The sequence below is a fragment of the Pristiophorus japonicus genome, unplaced genomic scaffold, assembly GCF_044704955.1.
Source record: "Pristiophorus japonicus isolate sPriJap1 unplaced genomic scaffold, sPriJap1.hap1 HAP1_SCAFFOLD_317, whole genome shotgun sequence".
Lineage (NCBI taxonomy): Eukaryota > Metazoa > Chordata > Chondrichthyes > Pristiophoridae > Pristiophorus > Pristiophorus japonicus.
In genome coordinates, this window is record NW_027252966.1 from 42,898 (window position 1) to 65,603 (window position 22,706).

General features: G+C 51.3%; 1 protein-coding gene across 2 annotated transcripts in view; it reads left to right on the forward strand.

The window, feature by feature from the left end:
- The window catches only part of LOC139249538 (galactose-3-O-sulfotransferase 2-like), a 62,889-nt gene that overhangs the window by 26,068 nt on the left and 14,115 nt on the right, over positions 1-22,706 (forward strand). The window contains exon 1 of one of the 2 annotated variants that reach the window (XM_070872479.1): positions 17,575-17,691. The exons of the other annotated variant lie outside the window; for it this stretch is intronic. Coding sequence (XP_070728580.1) covers positions 17,669-17,691 — 23 coding nt within the window. The 5' untranslated portion in view covers positions 17,575-17,668. Of the gene's footprint in view, positions 1-17,574; positions 17,692-22,706 lie in introns of those variants that run through there. 2 annotated transcript variants of the gene reach the window in all.

Below are 22,706 nucleotides of genomic sequence, written 5' to 3' on the forward strand. Positions count from 1 at the left end.
GATGTTGGAAAGAGTGAGGTCACGCACTTGGGCAGAAAAAAATCAAAGAGCAAGTTATTATTTAAATGGAGAAAGATTGCAAAGTGCTGCAGTACAGCGGGACCTGGGGGTACTTGTACATAAAACACAAAAGGTTAGTATGCAGGTACAGCAAGTGATCAGGAAGGCCAATGCAATCTTGGCCTTTATTGCAAAGGGGATGGAGTATAAAAGCGGAGAAGTCTTGCTCCAGTTATACAGGGTATTGGTGAGGCCACACCTGGAGTACTGCGTGCAGTTCTGGTTTCCATATTTACGAAAGGATATACTTGCTTTGGAGGCAGTTCAGAGAAGATTCACTCGGTTGATTCCGGGGATGAGGGGGTTGACTTATGAGGAAAGGTTGAGTAGGTTGGGCCTCTACTCATTGGAATTCAGAAGAATGAGAGATGATCTTATCAAAACGTATAAGATTATGAGGGGGCTTGACAAGGTGGATGCAGAGTGGATGTTTCCACTGATGGGGGAGACTAGAACTAGGGGGCATGGTCTTAGAATAAGGGGCTGCCCATTTAAAACTGAGATGAGGAGGAATTTCTTCTCTCAGTGGGTTGTAAATCTGTGGAATTCTCTGCCCCAGAGAGCTGTGGAAGCCAGGACATTGAATAAATTTAAGACAGAAATAGAGAGTTTCTTAAATGATAAGGGGATAAGGGGTTATGGGGAGCGGGCGGGGAAGTGGAGCTGAGTCCATGATCAGATCAGCCATGATCGTATTAAGTGGCAGAGCAGGCTCGAGGGGCCGAATGGCCTACTCCTGCTCCTATTTCCTATGTTCTTATGAAGCGCTTTGGGACGTCCTGAGGTCGTGAAAGGCGCTATAGAAATGCAAGTCTGTCTTTTTCTTTTTATCGTTCTCAGGACACGAGGGTAACATTAAGATGCCGTGACTTAATTCGGACTCGAGTTAAATTCAATGTCTGTTTTTTGACTGCGTGTCGTATTCTTTATCTCCAGGGGACTGGAATACAATGGGGGAGGAAGGTGTGTAAAGCTCAGGTCAGACCCCGCCTGCAGTAACCGCGTCCAGTGCTGGCCCCGGCCCCTCAGGGAGGGTATATCGGATTCACCAGAACAACACCGGGGCTGAAAGGGTTAAATTACAAGGACAGGTCGTACAGATACGGCATTGTAGTCCCTCGAGTGTAGAAGATTAAAGGGCAATCTATAATTGAGTTGTTTACGATAATTAAATAAGTTGATAGGGTGGATAGAGATAAACTATTTCCTCCCGCGGAGGGGGAGGGGATGACCAGAACAAGGGGGTGTCACCTTAAAATGAGAGCCAGGCCGTTCAGGGGATGACCTCAGGAAACACTTCATCAAGCAAAGGGCCGTGGGAATCTGGAACTCTCTCCCTCCCCCCAAAAAGCTCTTGATTCTAGGGGTCAATTGCAGCTTTCAAAGACTGATAGAGGTAGATATTAGGTAAGGGTATCTCGGGATATGGAGTTAAGGCGGGTAGATGGAGATAAGATACTCAGCGTCAGAGGCAGTCCCTCGGAATCGAGGAAGACTTGCTTCCACTCTTAACATGAGTCCTTAGGTGGCTGAACAGTCCAATTCGGGAGCCACAGTCCCCGTCACAGGTGGGACAGACAGTGGTTGAGGGAAGGGGAGGGTGGGACTGGTTTGCCGCACGCTCCTTCCGCTGCCTGCGCTTGGTTTCTGCACGCTCTCGGCGATGAGACTCGAGGTGCTCAGCGCCCTCCCGGATGCACTTCCTCCACTGAGGGCGGACTGGTCTTTGGCCAGGGACTCCCAGGTGTCGGTGGGGATGTTGCACTTTATCAGGGAGGCTTTGAGGCCTCAACGATAAGGTACAGATCAGCCGTGATCTAATTGAATGGAAGAGCAGGCTCGAGGGGCTGAAAGGCCGACTCCTGGTTCCATGTTACAATGAGGAAAATGGCGGGAAAGGGCTTAAAACAAAAGCAGAAGTTGCAGGTACAAAGCGTCCAATCACATCTGTCGGACATTTCCTAAAGTGCGTCACGTACGATATACTCGAAGGGCGATGACTGACGATAGCAAGGCAGCCTAAGGAAGAGCTGGGAGGCGGAAGAGAGCCCAGTATGAAAACCAGTCGAAATTTCACGGATAATTAAAAATACTACCAAAAAAATGGTTTGAGAAATAGCGGTATTGTCAGTCAATGCAAGAGAGCTTTGGAGGAAGTTTGTGTTCCAAAACGATTTCCGAGTGGTAGCAAAAAGGAGAAAGGCCTGAATTCCACTCTATATTCAACACACAAAGCTACATCACTTCTTCTGAAACAGCATTTCATCCAATTTTGTGGGCCACCCCCTCGCCTCGGAGTCAGAAGGTCGTGGGTTCAAGTCCCACTCCAGGGACATGAGCACATAAATCTAGGCTGACACTCCCAGTGCAGTACTGAGGGAGCGCCGCACTGTCGGAGGGGCAGTACTGAGGGAGCGCCGCACCGTCAGAGGGGCAGTACTGAGGGAGTGCCGCACCGTCAGAGGGGCAGTACTGAGGGAGTGCCGCACTGTCGGAGGGGCAGTACTGAGGGAGTGCCGCACTGACGGAGGGGCAGTACTGAGGGAGCCCCGCACTGTCGGAGGGGCAGTACTGAGGGAGTGCCGCACCGTCAGAGGGGCAGTACTGAGGGAGTGCCGCACTGTCGGAGGGGCAGTACTGAGGGAGTGCCGCACTGACGGAGGGGCAGTACTGAGGGAGCCCCGCACTGTCGGAGATGCCGTTTTTCAGATGAGCTGTTAAACTGAGGCGTTTTCAGGTGGATGTGAAAGACCCCACGGCCTCTATTTCGAAGAAGACCAGAGGAGTTCTCCCTGGTGTCCTGGGCCAATACTAATCCCTCAACCCACATCAGTAAAAACGCACATTATCCAGGTCATTATCACATTGCTGCTGTTGGGAGCTTACTGTGCGCAACTTGGCTGCCGCATATCGCACATGACCACCCTTGACAAGTACATCATGGGCTGTGAGGCGCTTTGGGACGTCCTGGGGTTGTGAAAGGTGCTATCGAAATGCAAGTCTTTTCAAATGCAACTCTGCTGTTTGTTTTATCACTCTTTGTGGCAGAGAGTCCCACGTTCTCAGCACTCCCTGGGTAAAGATATTTCTCCCGAATTCCCCATTGGATTTATTAAGGCAGCTGACTGTTGCACTGGCTGTAAAGTGCTTTGTGATATCCTGAGGTGCTTAAAGGCGCGACAGAAATGCAAACATTTTTTAGTTTAACAATAGACACGTTAAGAATCTATAGAATCCGCACAGTGAGAATAGGGAACAGCAGGATTAGCTGCACTGAGGATTTCTATAATGCAGAAAACTCACTAACGTGGAATGGGTTTACAACCTTGCGTGATAAATCTTCCTCCAGCAAACTCCAAGCCCACGCTATAAACCTTTTATTACTGCAGTGGCCTTTCAAACGCTGCTCTTTGTTTGTGCCCTGACTGTAAATGTTCAGCAACACTACACCCTTATTTTACACATTGAGACCATTGCGAGACGGAAAGTACAGGATCACCAAGACTAAGTCCACTCACACAGATACTGGAGCGATAAAGCCACTATCTTTTCTTTTATAGTTCAGCATCATAAATAATAGCAACTTGCATTTATATAGCGCCTTTAACGTAGTGAAACGTCCCAAGGCGCTTCACAGGAGCGGGTAGCTCCCTCTCGGCTCTGAGTCAGAAGGTTGTGGGTTTGAGTCCCACTCCAGGGACTGGAGCACAGAAATCTAGGCTGACACTCCCAGAGGGAGCTCCGCACTGTCGGAGGGGCAGTACTGAGGGAACGCCGCACTGTCGGAGGGGCAGTACTGAGGGAGCTCCGCACTTTCGGAGGGGCAGTACTGAGGGAACGCCGCACTGTCGGAGGGGCAGTACTGAGGGAGCTCCGCACTGTCGGAGGGGCAGTACTGAGGGAACGCCGCACTGTCGGAGAGGCAGTACTGAGGAAGCGCCGCACTGTCGGAGGGGCAGTACTGAGGGAGTGCCGCACTGTCGGAGGGGCAGTACTGAGGGAACGCCGCACTGTCGGAGGGGCAGTGCTGAGGGAGCGCCGCACTGTCGGAGGGGCAATACTGAGGGAGTGCCGCACTGTCGGAGGGGCAGCGCTGAGGGAACGCCGCACTGTTGTAGGTGCCGTCTTTCAGCTGAGATGTTAAACCCAGGCCCTGTCTGCTCCCACGGCACTATTTCGAAGAAGAGCAGGGGAGTTCTCCACGGTGTCCTGAGGCCAATATTTATCCCTCAATCAACATCACCAAAAAGAGAATGATCTGGTCATTATCACATTGCTGTGTGTGGGAGCTTGCTGTGCGCAAATTGGCTGCTGCGTTTCCCACATTACAACAGTGAGCACACTTCAAAAGAACTTCATTGGCTGTAAAGCGCTTTGAGACATCCGGTGGTCGTGAAAGGCGCTATATAAATGCAAGTCTTTCTTTAATGTGTGAGGAGGACACAAAAAATCTGCAAAAGGACATAGACAGGCTAAGTGAGTGGGCAAGAATTTTGCAGATGGAGTATAATGTTGGAAAGTGTGAGGTTATGCACTTTGGCAGAAAGAAAATCAAAGAGCAAGTTATTATTTAAATGGAGAAAGATTGCAAAGTGCTGCAGTACAGCGGGACCTGGGGGTACTTGTACATGAAACACAAAAGGATAGTATGCAGGTACAGCAAGTGATCAGGAAGGCCAATGGAATGTTGGCCTTTATTGCAAAGGGGATGGAGTATAAAAGCAGGGAAGTCTTGCTACAGCTATACAGGGTATTGGTGAGGCCACACCTGGAATACTGCGTGCAGTTTTGGTTTCCATATTTATGAAAGGATATACTTGCTGTCATGTATGTAACCATAATGTAACATCACTGTATTATTATACACACTCAACCTAGATGCACACCTTGACCACGGGGGGTGAACTTGTGGGAGACACTCCTTACCAGACCACTTGGGTATAAAAAGGGAGGTGCCACGCAGGGTCATCGTCTTTGCAGTCCTGTGAATAAAGAGTTAAGGTCACAGAGTGACGTCCCCAGAACGTGCCTCATGTGATTTTATACTGTAGAGTAAGGACTTTACATTGGCGACGAGAAACGGGAATTCACGACCCACGAGAATGGCCACCGGTAGCACAGAGGAACGGTATTGTGTTGGGGAAGACTGGGACGATTTTGTCGAGAGGCTTCAGCAAAGCTTCGTTACGAAAGACTGGCTGGGGGATGCAGCGGGCGACAAGCGACGGGCTCATCTCCTGACCAGCTGCGGACCAAAGACGTACGCGCTCATGGAGGACTTACTAACACCTGAAAAGCCGGCGGAAAAAACCTTTGAAGAACTTAGCAAATTGATCAGGGAGCACCTCAAACCGGCGAGTAGCATACACATGGCCCGACACAGATTCTACACCCAGCGACATCGTGAAGGACAGAGCATACCGGACTTCGTAGTGGACCTCCGGCGTTTGGCCAGCCTCTGTAAGTTCACAGACGCCTGCAGGGGGGAGATGCTAAGGGACTTCTTTATCGAGGGCATCGGTCATGTGGGAATTTTCCATAAATTAATTGAGTCCAAGGATTTGACCTTGGAAGCGGCGACGTTGATAGCTCAAACTTTCATGGCGGGGGAGGAAGAGACAAAAATAATATACTCGCGCAATTCTGCCTCTAACGTGGCGATGGATCATGGAGTCAACATCATCAATGTGACTCAGAGCCCCGCAGGCAGGCAGGGGCAGTCCGACACTCCCCAGGCAGCAATAGACCTCAGAGTAGGACTTCAACAGAGACAATGGCAGGCTGGAAATTGTGTTGGGGAAATTGTGTTGGGGAAATTGATGGGATTGAAGGCCGATAAATCCCCAGGGCCTGATGGACTGCATCCCAGAGTACTTAAGGAGGTGGCCTTGGAAATAGCGGATGCATTGACAGTCATTTTCCAACATTCCATTGACTCTGGATCAGTTCCTATCGAGTGGAGGGTAGCCAATGTAACCCCACTTTTTAAAAAAGGAGGGAGAGAGAAAGCAGGGAATTATAGACCGGTCAGCCTGACCTCAGTAGTGGGTAAAATGATGGAATCAATTATTAAGGATGTCATAGCAGCGCATTTGGAAAATGGTGACATGATAGGTCCAAGTCAGCATGGATTTGTGAAAGGGAGATCATGCTTGACAAATCTTCTGGAATTTTTTGAGGATGTTTCCAATAAAGTGGACAAAGGAGTACCAGTTGATGTGGTATATTTGGACTTTCAGAAGGCTTTCGACAAGGTCCCACACAGGAGATTAATGTGCAAAGTTAAAGCACATGGGATTGGGGATAGTGTGCTGACGTGGATTGAGAACTGGTTGTCAGACAGGAAGCAAAGAGTAGGAGTAAATGGGTACTTTTCAGAATGGCAGGCAGTGACTAGTGGGGTACCGCAGGGTTCTGTGCTGGGGCCCCAGCTGTTTACATTGTACATTAATGATTTAGACGAGGGGATTAAATGTAGTATCTCCAAATTTGCGGATGACACTAAGTTGGGTGGCAGTGTGAGCTGCGAGGAGGATGCTATGAGGCTACAGAGTGACTTGGATAGGTTAGGTGAGTGGGCAAATGCGTGGCAGATGAAGTATAATGTGGATAAATGTGAGGTTATCCACTTTGGTGGTAAAAACAGAGAGACAGACTATTATCTGAATGGTGACAGATTAGGAAAAGGGAAGGTGCAACGAGACCTGGGTGTCATGGTACATCAGTCATTGAAGGTTGGCATGCAGGTACAGCAGGCGGTTAAGAAAGCAAATGGCATGTTGGCCTTCATAGCGAGGGGATTTGAGTACAGGGGCAGGGAGGTGTTGCTACAGTTGTACAGGGCCTTGGTGAGGCCACACCTGGAGTATTGTGTACAGTTTTGGTCTCCTAACTTGAGGAAGGACATTCTTGCTATTGAGGGAGTGCAGCGAAGATTCACCAGACTGATTCCCGGGATGGTGGGACTGACCTATCAAGAAAGACTGGATCAACTGGGCTTGTATTCACTGGAGTTCAGAAGAGTGAGAGGGGACCTCATAGAAACGTTTAAAATTCTGACGGGTTTGGACAGGTTGGATGCAGGAAGAATGTTCCCAATGTTGGGGAAGTCCAGAACCAGGGGTCACAGTCTAAGGATAAGGGGTAAGCCATTTAGGACCGAGATAAGGAGAAACTTCTTCACCCAGAGAGTGGTGAACCTGTGGAATTCTCTACCACAGGAAGTAGTTGAGGCCAATTCACTAAATATATTCAAAAGGGAGTTAGATGAAGTCCTTACTACTCGGGGGATCAAGGGGTATGGCGTGAAAGCAGGAAGTGGGTACTGAAGTTTCATGTTCAGCCATGAACTCATTGAATGGCGGTGCAGGCTAGAAGGGCTGAATGGCCTGCTCCTGCACCTATTTTCTATGTTTCTATGTTTCTATGAACGGACATTCACGCCATCACAGTGGACAATGTGGCCCGGGATGGGGCCATTGACACCCACTAATAGGGTACTTAAGAGCAGTCAAAGAGACAGTCAGCGCGGAATGCCTGGCCATAGTCCCTTTGTCCCCAACAATGGAAGCTTTAACTCATGCTGGAGGTGTGGGGGAAAACACTGAGCCAGATCTTGCAGATTTCAACAGTTTGTTTGCAGGAACTGCAATCTCAGTGGCCACTTAGCTCGAATGTGCAGGAAGTCTGCAACCAGACTAATATATGAGGCGGATGGACCAGAAGAGGGTTCTTTGAGGCAGGATGACTTTTGGGGCAAATCGATGGATGCTGAGGTTCAGTGGGTCCATGTGGCGAATATTCACAGTTCATACACCAGAACACCACCAATGATGATGAGGGTTTTATTAAATGGTATCCCAGTACGCATGGAGCTGGTCACTGGGGCCAGCCAGTCACTCATGGGCGTTCAGCAATTTGAGAAGCTATGGCCACTTAAAGCCAGTCGACCCAAATTAGCACGTGTTGAGACACAATTACGGACTTACACTAAAGAAATCATTCCGGTGCTAGGCAGTGCAATGTTGGCTGTCACACACAATGGGTTAGTGAATCGGCTGCCGCTCTGGGTTGTCCCGGGCAATGGTCCCGCACTGTTGGGGAGGAGCTGGTTAGCCGAGATGAACTGGAAATGGGAGGATGTTCACGCAATGTCCTCGGTGGAGCGAAGTTCGTGCTCACAAGTCCTACAACAATTCGATTCACTATTCCAACCTGGCGTCGGGACTTTCAAAGCCACTAAAGTAGTGATACACATCACCCCGGACGCCAGGCCAGTGCACCACAAAGCCAGAGCGGTGCCGTATGTAACGCGGGAAAAGATCGAGAGCGAATTGAACCGGCTGTTGAGAGAGGGCATCATCTCGCCTGTTGAATTCAGCGACTGGGCGAGCTCCATTGTTCCCGTCCTAAAAGCGGATGGCTCTGTCAGGATCTGTGGCGACTACAAGGCCACTATCAATCGGGTGTCCCGACAAGACCAATACCCGCTCCCGAGAGCAGAGGACCTCTTCGCCATGCTGGCAGGCGGCAAGCTGTTCACCAAGTTGGACCTCACTTCAGCCTACATGACCCAGGAACTGGCCAACGAATCTAAACTACTGACCACCATCACCACGCACAAGGGACTGTTCGTTTATAACGGGTGCCTGTTTGGCATTCGATCAGCGGCCGCGATTTTTCAACAAAACATGGAGAAAACCTGCTCAAATCCATTCCTGGAACGATCGTATTCCAGGACGACATCCTCATCACGGGTCGAGATACCGAGGAACACCTCCACAACCTGCAGGAGGTGCTACGCCGACTGGACCGGGTAGGCCTGAGACTCAAGAAGTCTAAATGAGTGTTCTTAGCTCCTGAGGTTGGGTTTCTGGGCAGGAGGGTTGCTGCAGATGGGATTTGGCCCACCGAATCCAAAACAGAGGCGATTCGACGAGCACCCAGGCCCTGCAACACATCGGAGTTGCGTTCATTCCTGGGACTGTTTAACTATTTCGGGAACTTTTTGCCGAACTTGAGCACGTTGTTGGAGCCGCTACAGTACTCCTGCGTAAGGGTTGTGATTGGTTTTGGGGAGACTGTCAGGAACGGGCTTTTGATCGGGCGCGAAACCTACTTTGTTCAAACAAGTTATTGACCCTGTACGACCCCTGTAAAAAAATTGGTTCTGACATGTGGTGCATCGTCCTATGGGGTTGGGTGCGTGTTACAGCAGGGCAATGCTGAGGGTCAGCTACAACCTGTGGCTTATGCCTCCAGGTCGCTCTCTCAAGCAGAACTGGGATATGGGATGGTCGAGAAGGAAGCGCTTGCATGTGTCTATGGTGTAAAAAAAATGCATCAGTGCCTCTTTGGTAGGAAGTTTGAATTAGAGATGGACCACACCCCATTAACATCCTTGTTGTCAGACAGCAAGGCTATCAATACCAACGCGTCAGCCCGCATACAGCGATGGGCTCTCACGCTGGCTGCTTATGACTACTCCATCTGACACAGGCCCGGCACTGAAAATTGCGCTGACGCGCTCAGCAGGCTTCCACTGGCCACCACTGAGGGGGCAGCGGAGCAAAGCACCGAGATGGTCACGGCTGTCAGTGCCTTTGACAGCGCAGGCTCCCCCATCACAGCCCGTCAGATCAAAATCTGGATTCCCTCCTATCTCTGATTAAGAAATGTGTCCTGACTGGGGAATGGGCGCCCGGACACGGAGCATGCCCTGAGGAGGTCAAAGCGTTCCACAGACGGATGGATGAGCTCTCCATCCAAGCCGACTGCCTACTATGGGGCAGCCGGGTAGTTATGCCCCAGAAGGGCAGAGAGGCATTCATCAGGGAACTCCACAGCAAGCACCCAGGCATTGTGCTGATGAAGGCCATTGCCCGGTCACACGTTTGGTGGCCTGGAATTGATTCAGACCTGGAACACTGTGTTCGCAGATGCATGACGTGTGCCCAGCTGGGCAATGCCCCCAGGGAGGCCCCGCTCAGCCCGTGGCCCTGGTTCACCAGGCCATGGTCACGCATTCATGTTGACTACGCGGGCCTGTTCATGGGTAAGATGTTCCTTATTGTGGTAGATGCGTACTCGAAATGGATCGAGTGCATCATTCTGAATTCATGCACGTCATCCACCACCGTGGAAAGCCTACGTGCGATCTTTGCAACCCATGGCTTGCCGGACATCCCGGTTAGTGATAATGGCCCGTGTTTCACAAGCTACGAATTCTGAGAGTTTATGTCGGGCAATGGCATCAACCATGTCAGGACTGCACCGTTCAAGCCGGCCTCCAATGGCCAGGCGGAACGTGCGGTCCAAATCATTAAGCAAGGTATGCTCAGGATTCAAGGACCCTCCCTACAATGCCGCCTATCGCGTCTCCTGCTGGCCTATAGATCCTGACCGCACTCGCTCACGGGGGTCCCGCCCGCAGAGCTACTAATGAAATGGACACTCAAAACTCGGTTGTCCTGACCGACATAGTTGAGGGCAAGCGCAAGTCACAAAACGAGTACCATGACCGTAATTCGAGGGGGAGATGTATAGAAATAAATGATCCTGTATTCTTCCTCAATCACACCATGGGGCCTAAATGGCTTGAGGGCACTGTAATTGACAAAGAGGGGAATAGGTCATCGTGGTAAAACTCAACAATGGTCAGATATGCCGTAAGCATCTGGACCAAGTTAAAAAAAAAGGTTCAGCATGGACACAGAGGAACCTGAAGAAGACCATGAGATGGAGCTCACACTACCGCCAGTGAATGAGCAACAAGAGCAATCAGAAGAATGCACAGTCCCTGCGGTCAGCCCGGACAGGCCAGAATCACCACAGGTGACAGACACTCGCGTCAGTGTCCAACAACCAGAGCCCCAACTGCGGCGCTCCACGAGGGAGCGTAGACCATCTGAAAGACTAAACCTATGATCCCAATGAGACTTTGGGGGGGAGGTGATGTCATATATGTAACCACAATGTAACACACTGTATTACTGTATACACTCAACCTAGATGCACACCTTAACCACAAGGGGTGAATGTGTGGGAGACACTCCTTACCTGATCACACAGGTATAAAAAAGGAGGTCCCATGCAGAGTCATCGTCTTTGGAGTCCTGTGAATAAAGAGTTAAGGTCACAGACTGACCTTGTCCCCAGAACGTGCCTCGTGTGGTTTCATATTGTAGAGTAAGGACTTTACACTTGCTTTGGAGGCAGTTCAGAGAAGGTTCACTCGGTTGATTCCGGGGATGAGGGGGTTGACTTATGAGGAAAGGTTGAGGAGGTTGGGCCTCTACTCATTGGAATTCAGAAGAATGAGAGGTGATCTTATCGAAACGTATAAGATTATGAGGGGGCTTGATAAGGTGGATGCAGAGAGGATGTTTCCACTGATGGGGGAGACTAGAACTAGGGGGCATGATCTTAGAATAAGGGGCCGCCCATTTAAAACTGAGATGAGGTGGAATTTCTTCTCTCTGAGGGTTGTAAATCTGTGGAATTCTCTGCCTCAGAGAGCTGTGGAATCCGGGACATTGAATAAATTTAAGACAGAAATAGACAGTTTCTCAAACGATAAGGGGATAAGGGGTTATGGGGAATGGGCAGGTAAGTGGAGCTGAGTCCATGATCGGATCAGCCATGATCGTATTAAATGGCGGAGCAGGCTCGAGGGGCCTTATGGCCTACTTCTGCTCCTATTTCTTATGTTATGTTTTGTACATACAAATACGAACAGAATGACAATGTGAACTGAAGAAGCAGCGCCTCGGGTGACAGAGCGATTAAGTTAACACATTCAGGTCTGGCTGAATGTCTCTTACATATCCTGGGGTTGGAACTGTGAACCCAGCATCTCACAGAGAGCGAGGTATTCGGGTATTTCGCTCCCTCGGCTGGTTGTCAGGTCGGTTCGTCGGATGGATATGGCAGTTCCATGGCGTGATTCGATCTGAAACCATGGGACAAAAATTGCGGCTTCCCGCGGGCGGGCACCTCCAACCAAATTTTTTTTTAACGCAATTCCCTCGTGGTTCCAGAGGAACGAACACGTCCAGGTCCGAGGCCGAGATACGCAGCCCGGTACAGAAGCCCACGTATCCCGGGAGCGTTCGGGCATCCTGGGATCACGTGAGCTTGGACCACCAATCATAATGTAGTATTCTCATTGTCATCATCATAGGCAGTCCCTCGGAATCGAGGAAGACTTGCTTCCACTCTTAAAATGAGTCCTTAGGTGGCTGAACAATCCAATACGAGAACCACAGACTCTCACAGGTGGGACAGACAGTGGTTGAGGGAAGGGGAGGGTGGGACAGGTTTGCCGCACGCTCCTTCCGCTGCCTGCGCTTGGTTTCTGCATGCTCTCGGTGACGAGACTCGAGGTGCTCAGCGCCCTCCCGGATGCACTTCCTCCACTTAGGGCGGTCTTTGGCCTGGGACTCCCAGGTGTCGGTGGGGATGTTGCACTTTATCAGGGAGGCTTTGAGGGTGTCCTTGTAACGTTTCCTCTGCCCACCTTTGGCTCACTTGCCGAGTCGGAGTTCTGAGTAGAGTGGACAGTAACGATGAGTTCGGTTTACTATCAATGAGAATACCCCCAAATACACAGAAACACAACACATTAATAAAAAAACACTTCACATCATTTAAAATTAATTGAAATTGAATTAAATGAAGTGTTTTAGGAAATTGTTTTAAAAATGTCTTAATAGGGTTAAAGATAGACTTAGCTTAATGGACAGGGTTTTTAATATAAAAATGAGTGATAACATTTATATTTTCTATCTTTTAAAACTCTTACGCTGGTAACATTAGGCCTTATGCTTGCTTTTACCAGGCGTCGGATCTTAAAGGACATTTGCTGGGCATGAGTCGGGCAAGTAGCCCAAATCTCCGCCCACAAATGTCCTTCCCCCGGGGATGCGGGTGACCCATCGAGAGACACCTTGACAGATCGCAAGTGCTGGGTTTTGGCACATGCGCTTTGCGCGACTAAACGTGGAACTCGCAGGGCCTCTTCGGGCGCGAGCGCACGTTGTACGCACCCAGAGAGGCCGCAAGTCACGGCCCAGTATTTGTATCATTGTCACTTTGAATTGGAGCATTATGGCTTTACTTCGAAGCAAGTTACAGAGCAGGACGCTGACTGTATCTACTGACAGACAGCATCTCTCTCCTGTATAAAGACATGTCCATGGATACGGAAAGCTCGTTACACCACTGCTCTGGGCAGAGAGCGTGCAGTGAGCCAGGAATGAGCTGACTACCAATTGAAAAGTAATAAGAAACGGTTCACGTCGTTGCTATATATGTAAACTTGTATTTACTCTGTACAGCCACTAGAGGGCTCAGCCCCTGGAGTCCCAAGGGATCCCAAAATCCCTTGGGAGCACAGGTATTTAAGGAGGCCTCACAGGTTGGAGAGGCACTCTGGAGACCTGCAATAAAAGACTACGGTCACACTTCACTTTGAGCTCACAGTGTTCAGTCTGACTCTTTCTCCATACACAACAGTTGTGTTTTTTTTTAATTCATTCATGGGATGTGAACGTCGCTGGCAAGGCCGGCATTTATTGCCCATCCCTAATTGCCCCTTGAGAAGGTGGTGGTGAGCCCCCTTCTTGATCCGCTGCAGTCCGTGTGGTGAAGGTGCTCCCACAGTGCTGTTCGGGAGGGAGTTCCAGGATAGTGACCCAGCGACGATGAAGGAACGGCCGATATATTTCCCAGTCGGGCTGGTGTGTTTGCTTTGTGGGTTATTTGCTTAAGAATTCCTAGCTACACGTTTTCTGTAAAGAACTAGATGCTTTATTTGCAAAGGTCGGGCCGACCTTGGCGTTATATAAATGCAAGTCTTTCTTTCATTCGGCCCATTGTGCCTGTGCCAGTTCTTTGCAATTAGTCCCAATCCCCCCAGCCCCCTGGTCTTTCCCCACAGCACCGGGATTTATCCAGTTCCCTTTTCAAAAGTTGTTATTGTATCTGCATTCAGACAACGCATTCCAGATCAGAACGTTAAAAAATATGCGTTTGAAAATAAAATAATCCTTGTCTCCCGCTCGGGTTCTTCCACCTGTGTCCCTCTGGTTACCGACCGTCCTGCCCCTAGAAGCACTTCTCCCGAGCTACTCTGTCAAAACCCTTCATAACAAAAAGGGGTGATAGTGGGACAAGTGACTGAACAAAAGCTGGGTCCAGAGGAGGTGTGAATATATGGAACCTTGGTTAGACCGCACGTGGAGCACTGCGTACAGTTCTGGTCACCATATTATATAAAAAGGATATAGAGGCACTGGAGCGGGTGCAGAGAAGATTTACAAGGATGATACCAGAAATGCGAGGGTATACATATCGGGAAAGGATGAACAGGCTGGGTCTCTTTACTCTTGAATAGACAAGGCTGAGGGGTGAGCTAATAGAGGTCTGTAAAATGATGAAAGGTTTTGATGGAGTGGATACAGAGAGAATGTTTCCACTTGTGGGGAAGAGTATAACTAGAGGCCATCAATATAAGATAGTCACCCAGAAATCCAATGGGGAATTCAGGAGAAACTTCTTTACCCAGAGAGGGGTGAGAATGTGGAACTCGCTGCAACAGGGAGGGGTTGAGGTGAATAGTATCGATGTATTTAAGGGGAGGCTGGACAAGCATATGAGGGAGAAGGGAATAGAGGGTTATGCTGATAGATTTAGATGGGGAAAGACGGGAGGGGGCTCGAGTGGGGCATAAACCCCGGCATGGACTGGTTGGACCGAACGGCCTGTTTCTGTGCCGTATATCCCGTGTAATCCTGTGTAGTCCCGAGGTGCTTTACAGGAGTGATCTGGAATGCGCTGCCTAAATGCAGATTCAATAAAAACAATTTTGTCATTTTTGAAACTGAGCCACAGAAGGAGAATATCAGCACAGGTGCCCAAAAGCTGGGTCAAAGAGGTCGGTTTTAAGGAGCGTCTTCCAGGAGGGAGAGAGAGGCGGAGAGGTTTAGGGAGGGAGTTCCAGAGCTTGGGGCCCAGGCAACAGAAGGCACGGCCACCGATAGTGGAGCGATTATAATCAGGGATGGTCAGGAGGGCAGAATTAGAGGAGCGCAGAGATGTCGGAGGGCTGTGGGGCTGGAGGAGATTACAGAGATAGGGAGGGGCGAGGGCCATGGAGGGATTTGAAAACAAGCATGAGAATTTTGAAATTGAGGCGTTGCTTAACCGGGAGCCAATGTAGGTCAGCGAGCACAGGGGGTGATGGGTGAGTGGGACTGGGTGCGAGTTAGGACACGGGGCAGCGAGCACAGAGAGTGATGGGTGAGCGGGACTCGGTGCGAATTAGGACACGGGGCAGCGAGCACAGGGGGTGATGGGTGAGTGGGACTGAGTGCGAGTTAGGACACGGGGCAGCGAGCACAGCGGGTGATGGGTGAGCGGGACTCGGTGCGAGTTAGGACATGGGGCAGCCGAGTTTTGGATCACCTTTAGTTGCCGTCGGGTAGAACATGGAAGGGTGTGGTACCACCCAAGTGTAAATGATTAAATACGGTGCCTTTTTTGGGGCCTCAAATGAGCATCTCAGTTAGACTCGTGCCTCAGTTAAGGTTCTCAAAGTAAAAAATATATCAGTTTGTGAAGAATCGAGGACTTGCGAACCCACTTGCCCAAGATTATAAGCACAAAAATAACTCTGGCGTCTCACAACTTGATTAACCTTTTCTAACACACTACCCATCTGTTGGAATTCTGTAATTCATTAACAGTCAAGTAACATTATTCCGAGCTTTACAGTCTGTATCTTAATGATCCAACTCCTCAATCTACCCAAGTACACAGATGCCATACCCCTTCCCTTTCAAAGAGCCAGCACAGACACGATGGGTCGAGTGGAGTAACAGCAGCTCCATCATTTAAGGCCATAAGAACATGAGCCGGAAGGTCGTGGGTTCAAGTCCCACTCCAGGGACTCGAGCATAAAATTTTAGGCTGACATCCAGTGCAGCACTGAGGGAGTGCCGCACTGTCGGAGGGGCGGTACTGAGGGAGCGCCGCACTGTCGGAGGGGCGGTACTGAGGGAGCACCGCACTGTCAGAGGGGCAGTACTGAGGGAGCACCGCACTGTCAGAGGGGCAGTACTGAGGGAGCGCCGCACTGTTGGAGGGGCGGTATTGAGGGAGCGCCGCACTGTCGGAGGGGCAGTACTGAGGGAGCACCGCACTGTCGGAGGGGCGGTACTGAGGGAGCGCCGCACTGTCGGAGGGGCAGTACTGAGGGAGCGCCGCACTGTCGGAGGGGCAGTACTGAGGGAGTGCCGCACTGTCGGAGGGGCAGTACTGAGGGTGCGCCGCACTGTCAGAGGGGCGGTACTGAGGGAGCCCCGCACTGTCGGAGGGGCGGTACTGAGGGAGCGCCGCACTGTCGGAGGGGCGGTACTGAGGGAGTGCCGCACTGTCGGAGGGGCTGTACTGAGGGAGCGCCGCACTGTCAGAGGGGCGGTACTGAGGGAGCGCCGCACTGTCGGAGGGGCGGTACTGAGGGAGTGCTGCACTGTCGGAGGGGCGGTACTGAGAGAGCGCCGCACTGTCGGAGGGGCGGTACTGAGGGAGCGCCGCACTGTCAGAGGGGCGGTACTGAGGGAGCGCCGCACTGTCAGAGGGGCAGTACTGAGGGAGCGCCACACTGTCAGAGGGGCAGTACTGAGGGAGCGCCACACTGTCAGAGGGGCGGTACTGAGGGAGCGCCGCACTGTCGGAGGGGCAATACTGAGGGAGCGCCGCACTGTCGGAAGGGCAGTACTGATGGAGCGCCGCACTGTCGGAGGGGCAGTACTGAGGGAGCGCCGCACTGTCGGAGGGGCAGTACTGAGGGAGTGCCGCACTGTCGGAGGGGCGGTACTGAGGGAGCGCTGCACTGTCAGAGGGGCCATCTTTCGGATGCGACGTTAAACTGAGGCCTCGTCGGGTGGATGTAAAAGATCCCGTGGCACTATTTGGAAGAAGAGTAGGGGGAGTTATACCCGGTATCCTGGGGGGGGCCGATGTTTATCGCTCAACCAACATAACAAAAAAACTAGATGGATCTGTGTCAGTACAATGCTGTTTGTGGGAGCGCAAATTGGCTGCCGCGTCATAACAGCAACAGCACTCCAAAAGTACGTCATCGGCTGGTGAACGCTTTGGGGCGCCCGGTGGTCGTGAAAGGCGCTATTTAAATGCAAGTGTATAGAGTTTTGTTTCAATGAGAACTTTTGCTTTTGTGCCTTAGCTGCAAAGCTCCCCCCAAGCTGTTACTGTGCTCCTTTGCTCCCCCCCACCTCCTGCTTGCGATGTGATGCTGGTTTGAGGGCAGGGATGCAGTGATGGTGGGAGGGAGTTGCATTTGTTGGTGCACTGTCGGCCCAGTAGAGGGCCATTAGCCGGTGAGTGAGAACCAGGGGGGGATTCAGGAGCGGAGCGCTGCGCTGAACAGGCGTCTGTCTGCAAGCGCGTCTTTATTTATTTGTGCTCGTTGCCGAATGCAAAAATTAAGACGCAAAAAAATGCCCGCACATTAACAGAAACGCTGCATTGTTGCAATAAAGCCCCCAGCCAGAGAAGCCGGGTGCCTTTTAACCAGCAACAGAATATGTTACGTCGCAGGCGTCGCAAGTAAGTGACCCATTTTCATCGGGGGTTTTTTTTAAAGGGGAATGGGTTGACCATAATGTTCTCAAATGAAATGCAGTTGGAAAAATAAAATGATGAGTTGCTGCAAACTGGGGCTGGGGCTGGCAGTCAAGCTTACGTTCAGTGCATCTTTGTTCCAGGGCACACTTTTGTTGCAATGTGGCTGAGCATCTCTCATTGAAATGGGAATGTATTCAAGATTGGGCTGGTGGAGAGGGAGGGGGAAATGATGGGGAGACAGGGGAGGACAGAAAGGGTGCTGCCCCACAGAGAGAACGTGTCTCCACCAGCATAGGACACACTCAAAGGGAACTGGAGCAGGATTGAGACAGAGACAGAGAGAGGAGCAGGAGGGGGGGCTCTGCCCCTGGGCTGATTGAAGAATCCTTGAACGAACATGTCTTGTGCAGAACTGGGTTTGGCGAACAGTGGGGCAGGATTTCATATCCACACAGCCATTCAGGCAGCCGGCACAAGGCTGTCTGTCTTGGCTAGCTCTAATCTCAAATCCAAAAGGTTTAATTAAAAACATTTAAAAATCTGGAGATAAGAGCGATGATAAGCACTTCACACAATGCAGGTTTAACCGCTGTCCACTTAAGCATTAAACTGAAAGACTTGCATTTATATAGCGCCTTTCACGACCACCGGACGTCTCAAAGCACTTTGCAGCCAATGAAGTACTTTCGGAGTGTAGTCACTGTTGTAATGTGGGAAACGTGGCAGCCAATTTGCGCACAGCAAGCTCCCACTCACAGCAATGTGATAATGACCCGGATCATCTGTTTTTGTTATGTTGATTGAGGGATAAATATTGGACCAGGACACCGGGGAGAACTCCCCTGCTCTTCTTCCACATAGTGCCATGAGATCTTTTACGTCCACCTGAGAGAGCAGATGGGGCCTCGGTTTAACGTCTCATCTGAAAGACGGCACCTCCGACAGTGCAGCACTCCCTCAGCACCGCACCTCCGACAGTGCGGCGTTCCCTCAGCACCGCCCCTCCGACAGTGCGGCGCTCCCTCAGCACTGCCCCTCCGACAGTGCGGCGCTCCCTCCGACAGTGCAGCACTCCCTCAGCACCGCACCTCCGACAGTGCGGCGTTCCCTCAGCACTGCCCCTCCGACAGTGCGGCGCTCCCTCAGCACTGCCCCTCCGACAGTGCGGCGCTCCCTCAGCACTGCCCCTCCGACAGTGCAGCACTCCCTCAGCACCGCCCCTCCGACAGTGCGGCGTTCCCTCAGCACCGCCCCTCCGACAGTGCGGCGCTCCCTCAGCACTGCCCCTCCGACAGTGCGGCGCTCCCTCAGTACTGCCCCTCCGACAGTGCGGCGCTCCCTCAGCACTGCCCCTCCGACAGTGCGCGGGAAACAAAAATACCCCAGCCTGTTCATCCTTTCCTGATAGTTCTAACCTTGCAGTTCTGATACCATCCTCGTAAATCTTCACACCATCACCAGTGCCTCTATATTCTTTTTATAATATGGGGACCAGAACTGTGCACGGTGCTCTCAGTGTGATATGGAGACCAAAACTATGCACGGGTCTCCAAGTGTGGTCTAACCAGGGTTCAATAAAAGTGTGATGTGACCTAACTTCTCTGCTTTTCTATTCTATCGTTCTAGAAATGAACCCCAGTGCTTTGTGTATTTTATACGTGGCCTTATTTAGCTGTGTCTACGTTTAGTGATTCGTGTATCTATACCCCCAGATCCCTCCGTTCCTCTCTCCCATTTAGACTCCTACTTTCCAAGGAGTACATGGCCGCCTTATTCCTCCTATCAAAATGCAGCACCTCACACTTATCTGGATTGAAGTTCCTTTGCCAATTACACGCCTATTCTGCAAGAAAGGAAAAAATTTAATCCATTTAATGTGCGCAAGAACAGCTGGTTCAGCACTCCTGCATTGGGGCTTTGATATATTTTAATTCAATTGGGTTCAAATTTTAATACCTTCTCGTGGAAGAGATTGGGAATGGTCGAGACTGTCATAAATCCAATCGGCAATTTAGGAGAAACTTCTTTACCCAGAGAGTGGTGAGAATGTGGAACTCGCTGCCGCAGGGAGGGGTTGAGGCGAATAGTATCGATGCATTTAACAACAATAACTTATGTTTATATAGCGCCTTTAATGTAGCAAAAAGTCCCAGGGCGGTTCACAGGAGTGTTATAAGGCAAGAGATTTGACCCTGAGCCACATAAGGAGAAATTCGGGCAGGTGACCAAAAGCTGGGTCAAAGAGGTCGGTTTTAAGGAGCGTCTTAAAGGAAGAAAGAGAGGTAGCGAGGTTTAGGGAGGGAGTTCCAGAGCTTGGGACCCAGGCAACAGAAGGCACGGCCACCAATGGTGGAGCGATTATAATCAGGGATGGTCAGGAGGGCAGAATTAGAGGAGCGCAGAGATCTCGGGGATTGTGGGGCTGGAGGAGATTACAGAGATAGGGAGGGGCGTGGGCCACGGAGGGATTTGTAAACAAGGATCTGAATTTTAAATCGAATCGTGAGTCAATGTAGGGCAGCGAACACAGGGAGTGATGGGTGAGCGGGACTCGGTGCAAGTTAGGACACGGGGCAGCGAGCACAGGGGGTGATGGGTGAGCGGGACTCGGTGCAAGTTAGGACACGGGGCAGCGAGCACAGGGGGTGATGGGTGAGCGGGACTTGGTGCAAGTTAGGACACGGGGCAGCGAGCACAGGGGGTGATGGGTGAGTGGGACTGGGTGCGAGTTAGGACACGGGGCAGCGAGCACAGGGGGTGATGGGTGAGCGGGACTCGGTGCGAGTTAGGACATGGGGCAGTGAGCACAGGGGGTGATGGGTGAGCGGGACTCGGTGCAAGTTAGGACACGGGGCAGCGAACACAGGGGGTGATGGGTGAGTGGGACTTGGTGCGAGTTAGGACACGGGGCAGCGAGCACAGGGGGCAATGGGTGAACGGGACTGGGTGCGAGTTAGGACACGGGGCAGTGAGCACAGAGGGCGATGGGTGAACGGGACTGGGTGCGAGTTAGGACACGGGGCAGCGAGCACAGGGGGTGATGGGTGAGCGGGACTCGGTGCGAGTTAGGACATGGGGCAGTGAGCACAGGGGGTGATGGGTGAGCAGGACTCGGTGCGAGGTAGGACACGGGGCAGCGAGCACAGGGGGTGATGGGTGAGCAGGACTCGGTGCGAGTTAGGACACGGGGCAGCGAGCACAGGGGGTGATGGGTGAGCAGGACTCGGTGCGAGTTAGGACACGTGGCAGCGAGCACAGGGGGTGATGGATGAGCGGGACTCGGTGTGAGTTAGGACACTGGGGCAGCCAAGTTTTGAATAACCTCTAGTTTACTTGGGTAGAATGTGGGAGGCCGGCCAGGAGTGCGTTGGAAGAGTCCAGTCTGGAGGTGACAGGTAACGGGGAAGAAAGACACACATTTCTACTTCAAATTTCACCACCTCAGGACATCCCAAAATGCTTTACAGCCAATGAAGTAGGTTTTTGAAACGCAGTCACTGTTACAATGTAGGACACGTGGCAGCCAATTTGTGCACAGCAAGCTCCCACACACAGCAAATTGATAATGACTGGACCATCTGTTTTTTTCAGTGATGTTGATTGAGGGATAAATATTGGCCCCAGGACACCGGGGAGAACTACCCTGCTCTTCTTCAAAATAGTGCCCTGGGATCTTTTACATCCACCGGAGAGCGCAGACAGGGCCTGGTTTAATGTCTCATCCGAAAGACAGAACCCTCAGTACTGCCCCTCCGACAGTGCGGCGCTCCCTCGGTACTGCCCCTCCGACAGTGCGGCGCTCCCTCGGTACTGCCACTCCGACAGTGCGGCGCTCCCTCGGTACTGCCCCTCCGACAGTGCGCCGCTCCCTCGGTACTGCCCCTCCAACAGTGCGCTGCTCCCTCGGTACTGCCCCTCCGACAGTGCGCCGCTCCCTCAGTGCTGCCCCTCTGACAGTGCGGCATTCCCTCGGTACTGCCCCTCCGACAGTGCGGCACTCCCTCAGCACTGCACTGGGAACATCAGCTGAATTTCTTTTGCTCAAGTGTGTAAGAGTGGGATTTGAACACATGATTTACTCTGGCCCTCACAACCTTCTGACACACAGGTGATTCCACTAAGCCACTTTGACCAGTATAGGGGCTGGAAGTTATGCTATATCTATACAATGGCACACCTGGAGCACTGAGCAGTTCTGGGCACCACACCTTCGGGAGGGTATATTACCCTTGGAGGGAGTGCAGCGTGGGTTTACCAGAATGATACCTGGACTGCAAGGGTTAAGTTACGAGGAGAGGTTACACAAACTAGGGCTGTGTAAATGTCCCTGGAATTTAGAAGGTGAAGGGATGATCTGATCGAAGTTTTCAGGATATTATGGGGAGCGGAGAGGGTAGATAGAGAGACTATTGCCGCTGGTTGGGGAGTCTGGGACTAGGGGCACAGTTGAAAGATTAGAGCCAGACCTTTCAGGAGTGAAATTAGGAAACATTTGTACACACACAGGGTGGTAGTGTGGAACTCTCTTCCGCTAATAACTGTTGATGCTGGATCAATTGCTAATTTGAAATCTGAGATTGGTAGACTTTTGTTAACCGAAGGGATACAGGCCAAAGGCGGGTATGTGGAGTTAGGTCACAGATCAGCCATGATCCCATTGAGTGGCGGGACAGGCTCGAGGGGCTGAATGGCCTCCTCCTGCTGATGCCACAGACCGCTACAAGATTCTGGCTCTGGCTCCGGAGATGAGAGGGTTGACTTATGAAGATAGGTTGAGTAGGGTGGGCAAAGATTTGTCACTTGGAGTATAATGGGAATATGTGAGGTTATCCACTTTGGCAGAAATAATAGAAAAGCAAATTATAATTTAAATGGAGAGAAATTGCAAAGTGCTGCAGTACAGCGGGACCTGGGGGTCCTTGTGCATGAAACACAAAAGGATAGTATGCAGGTACAGCAAGTGATCAGGAAGGCCAATGGAATGTTGGCCTTTATTG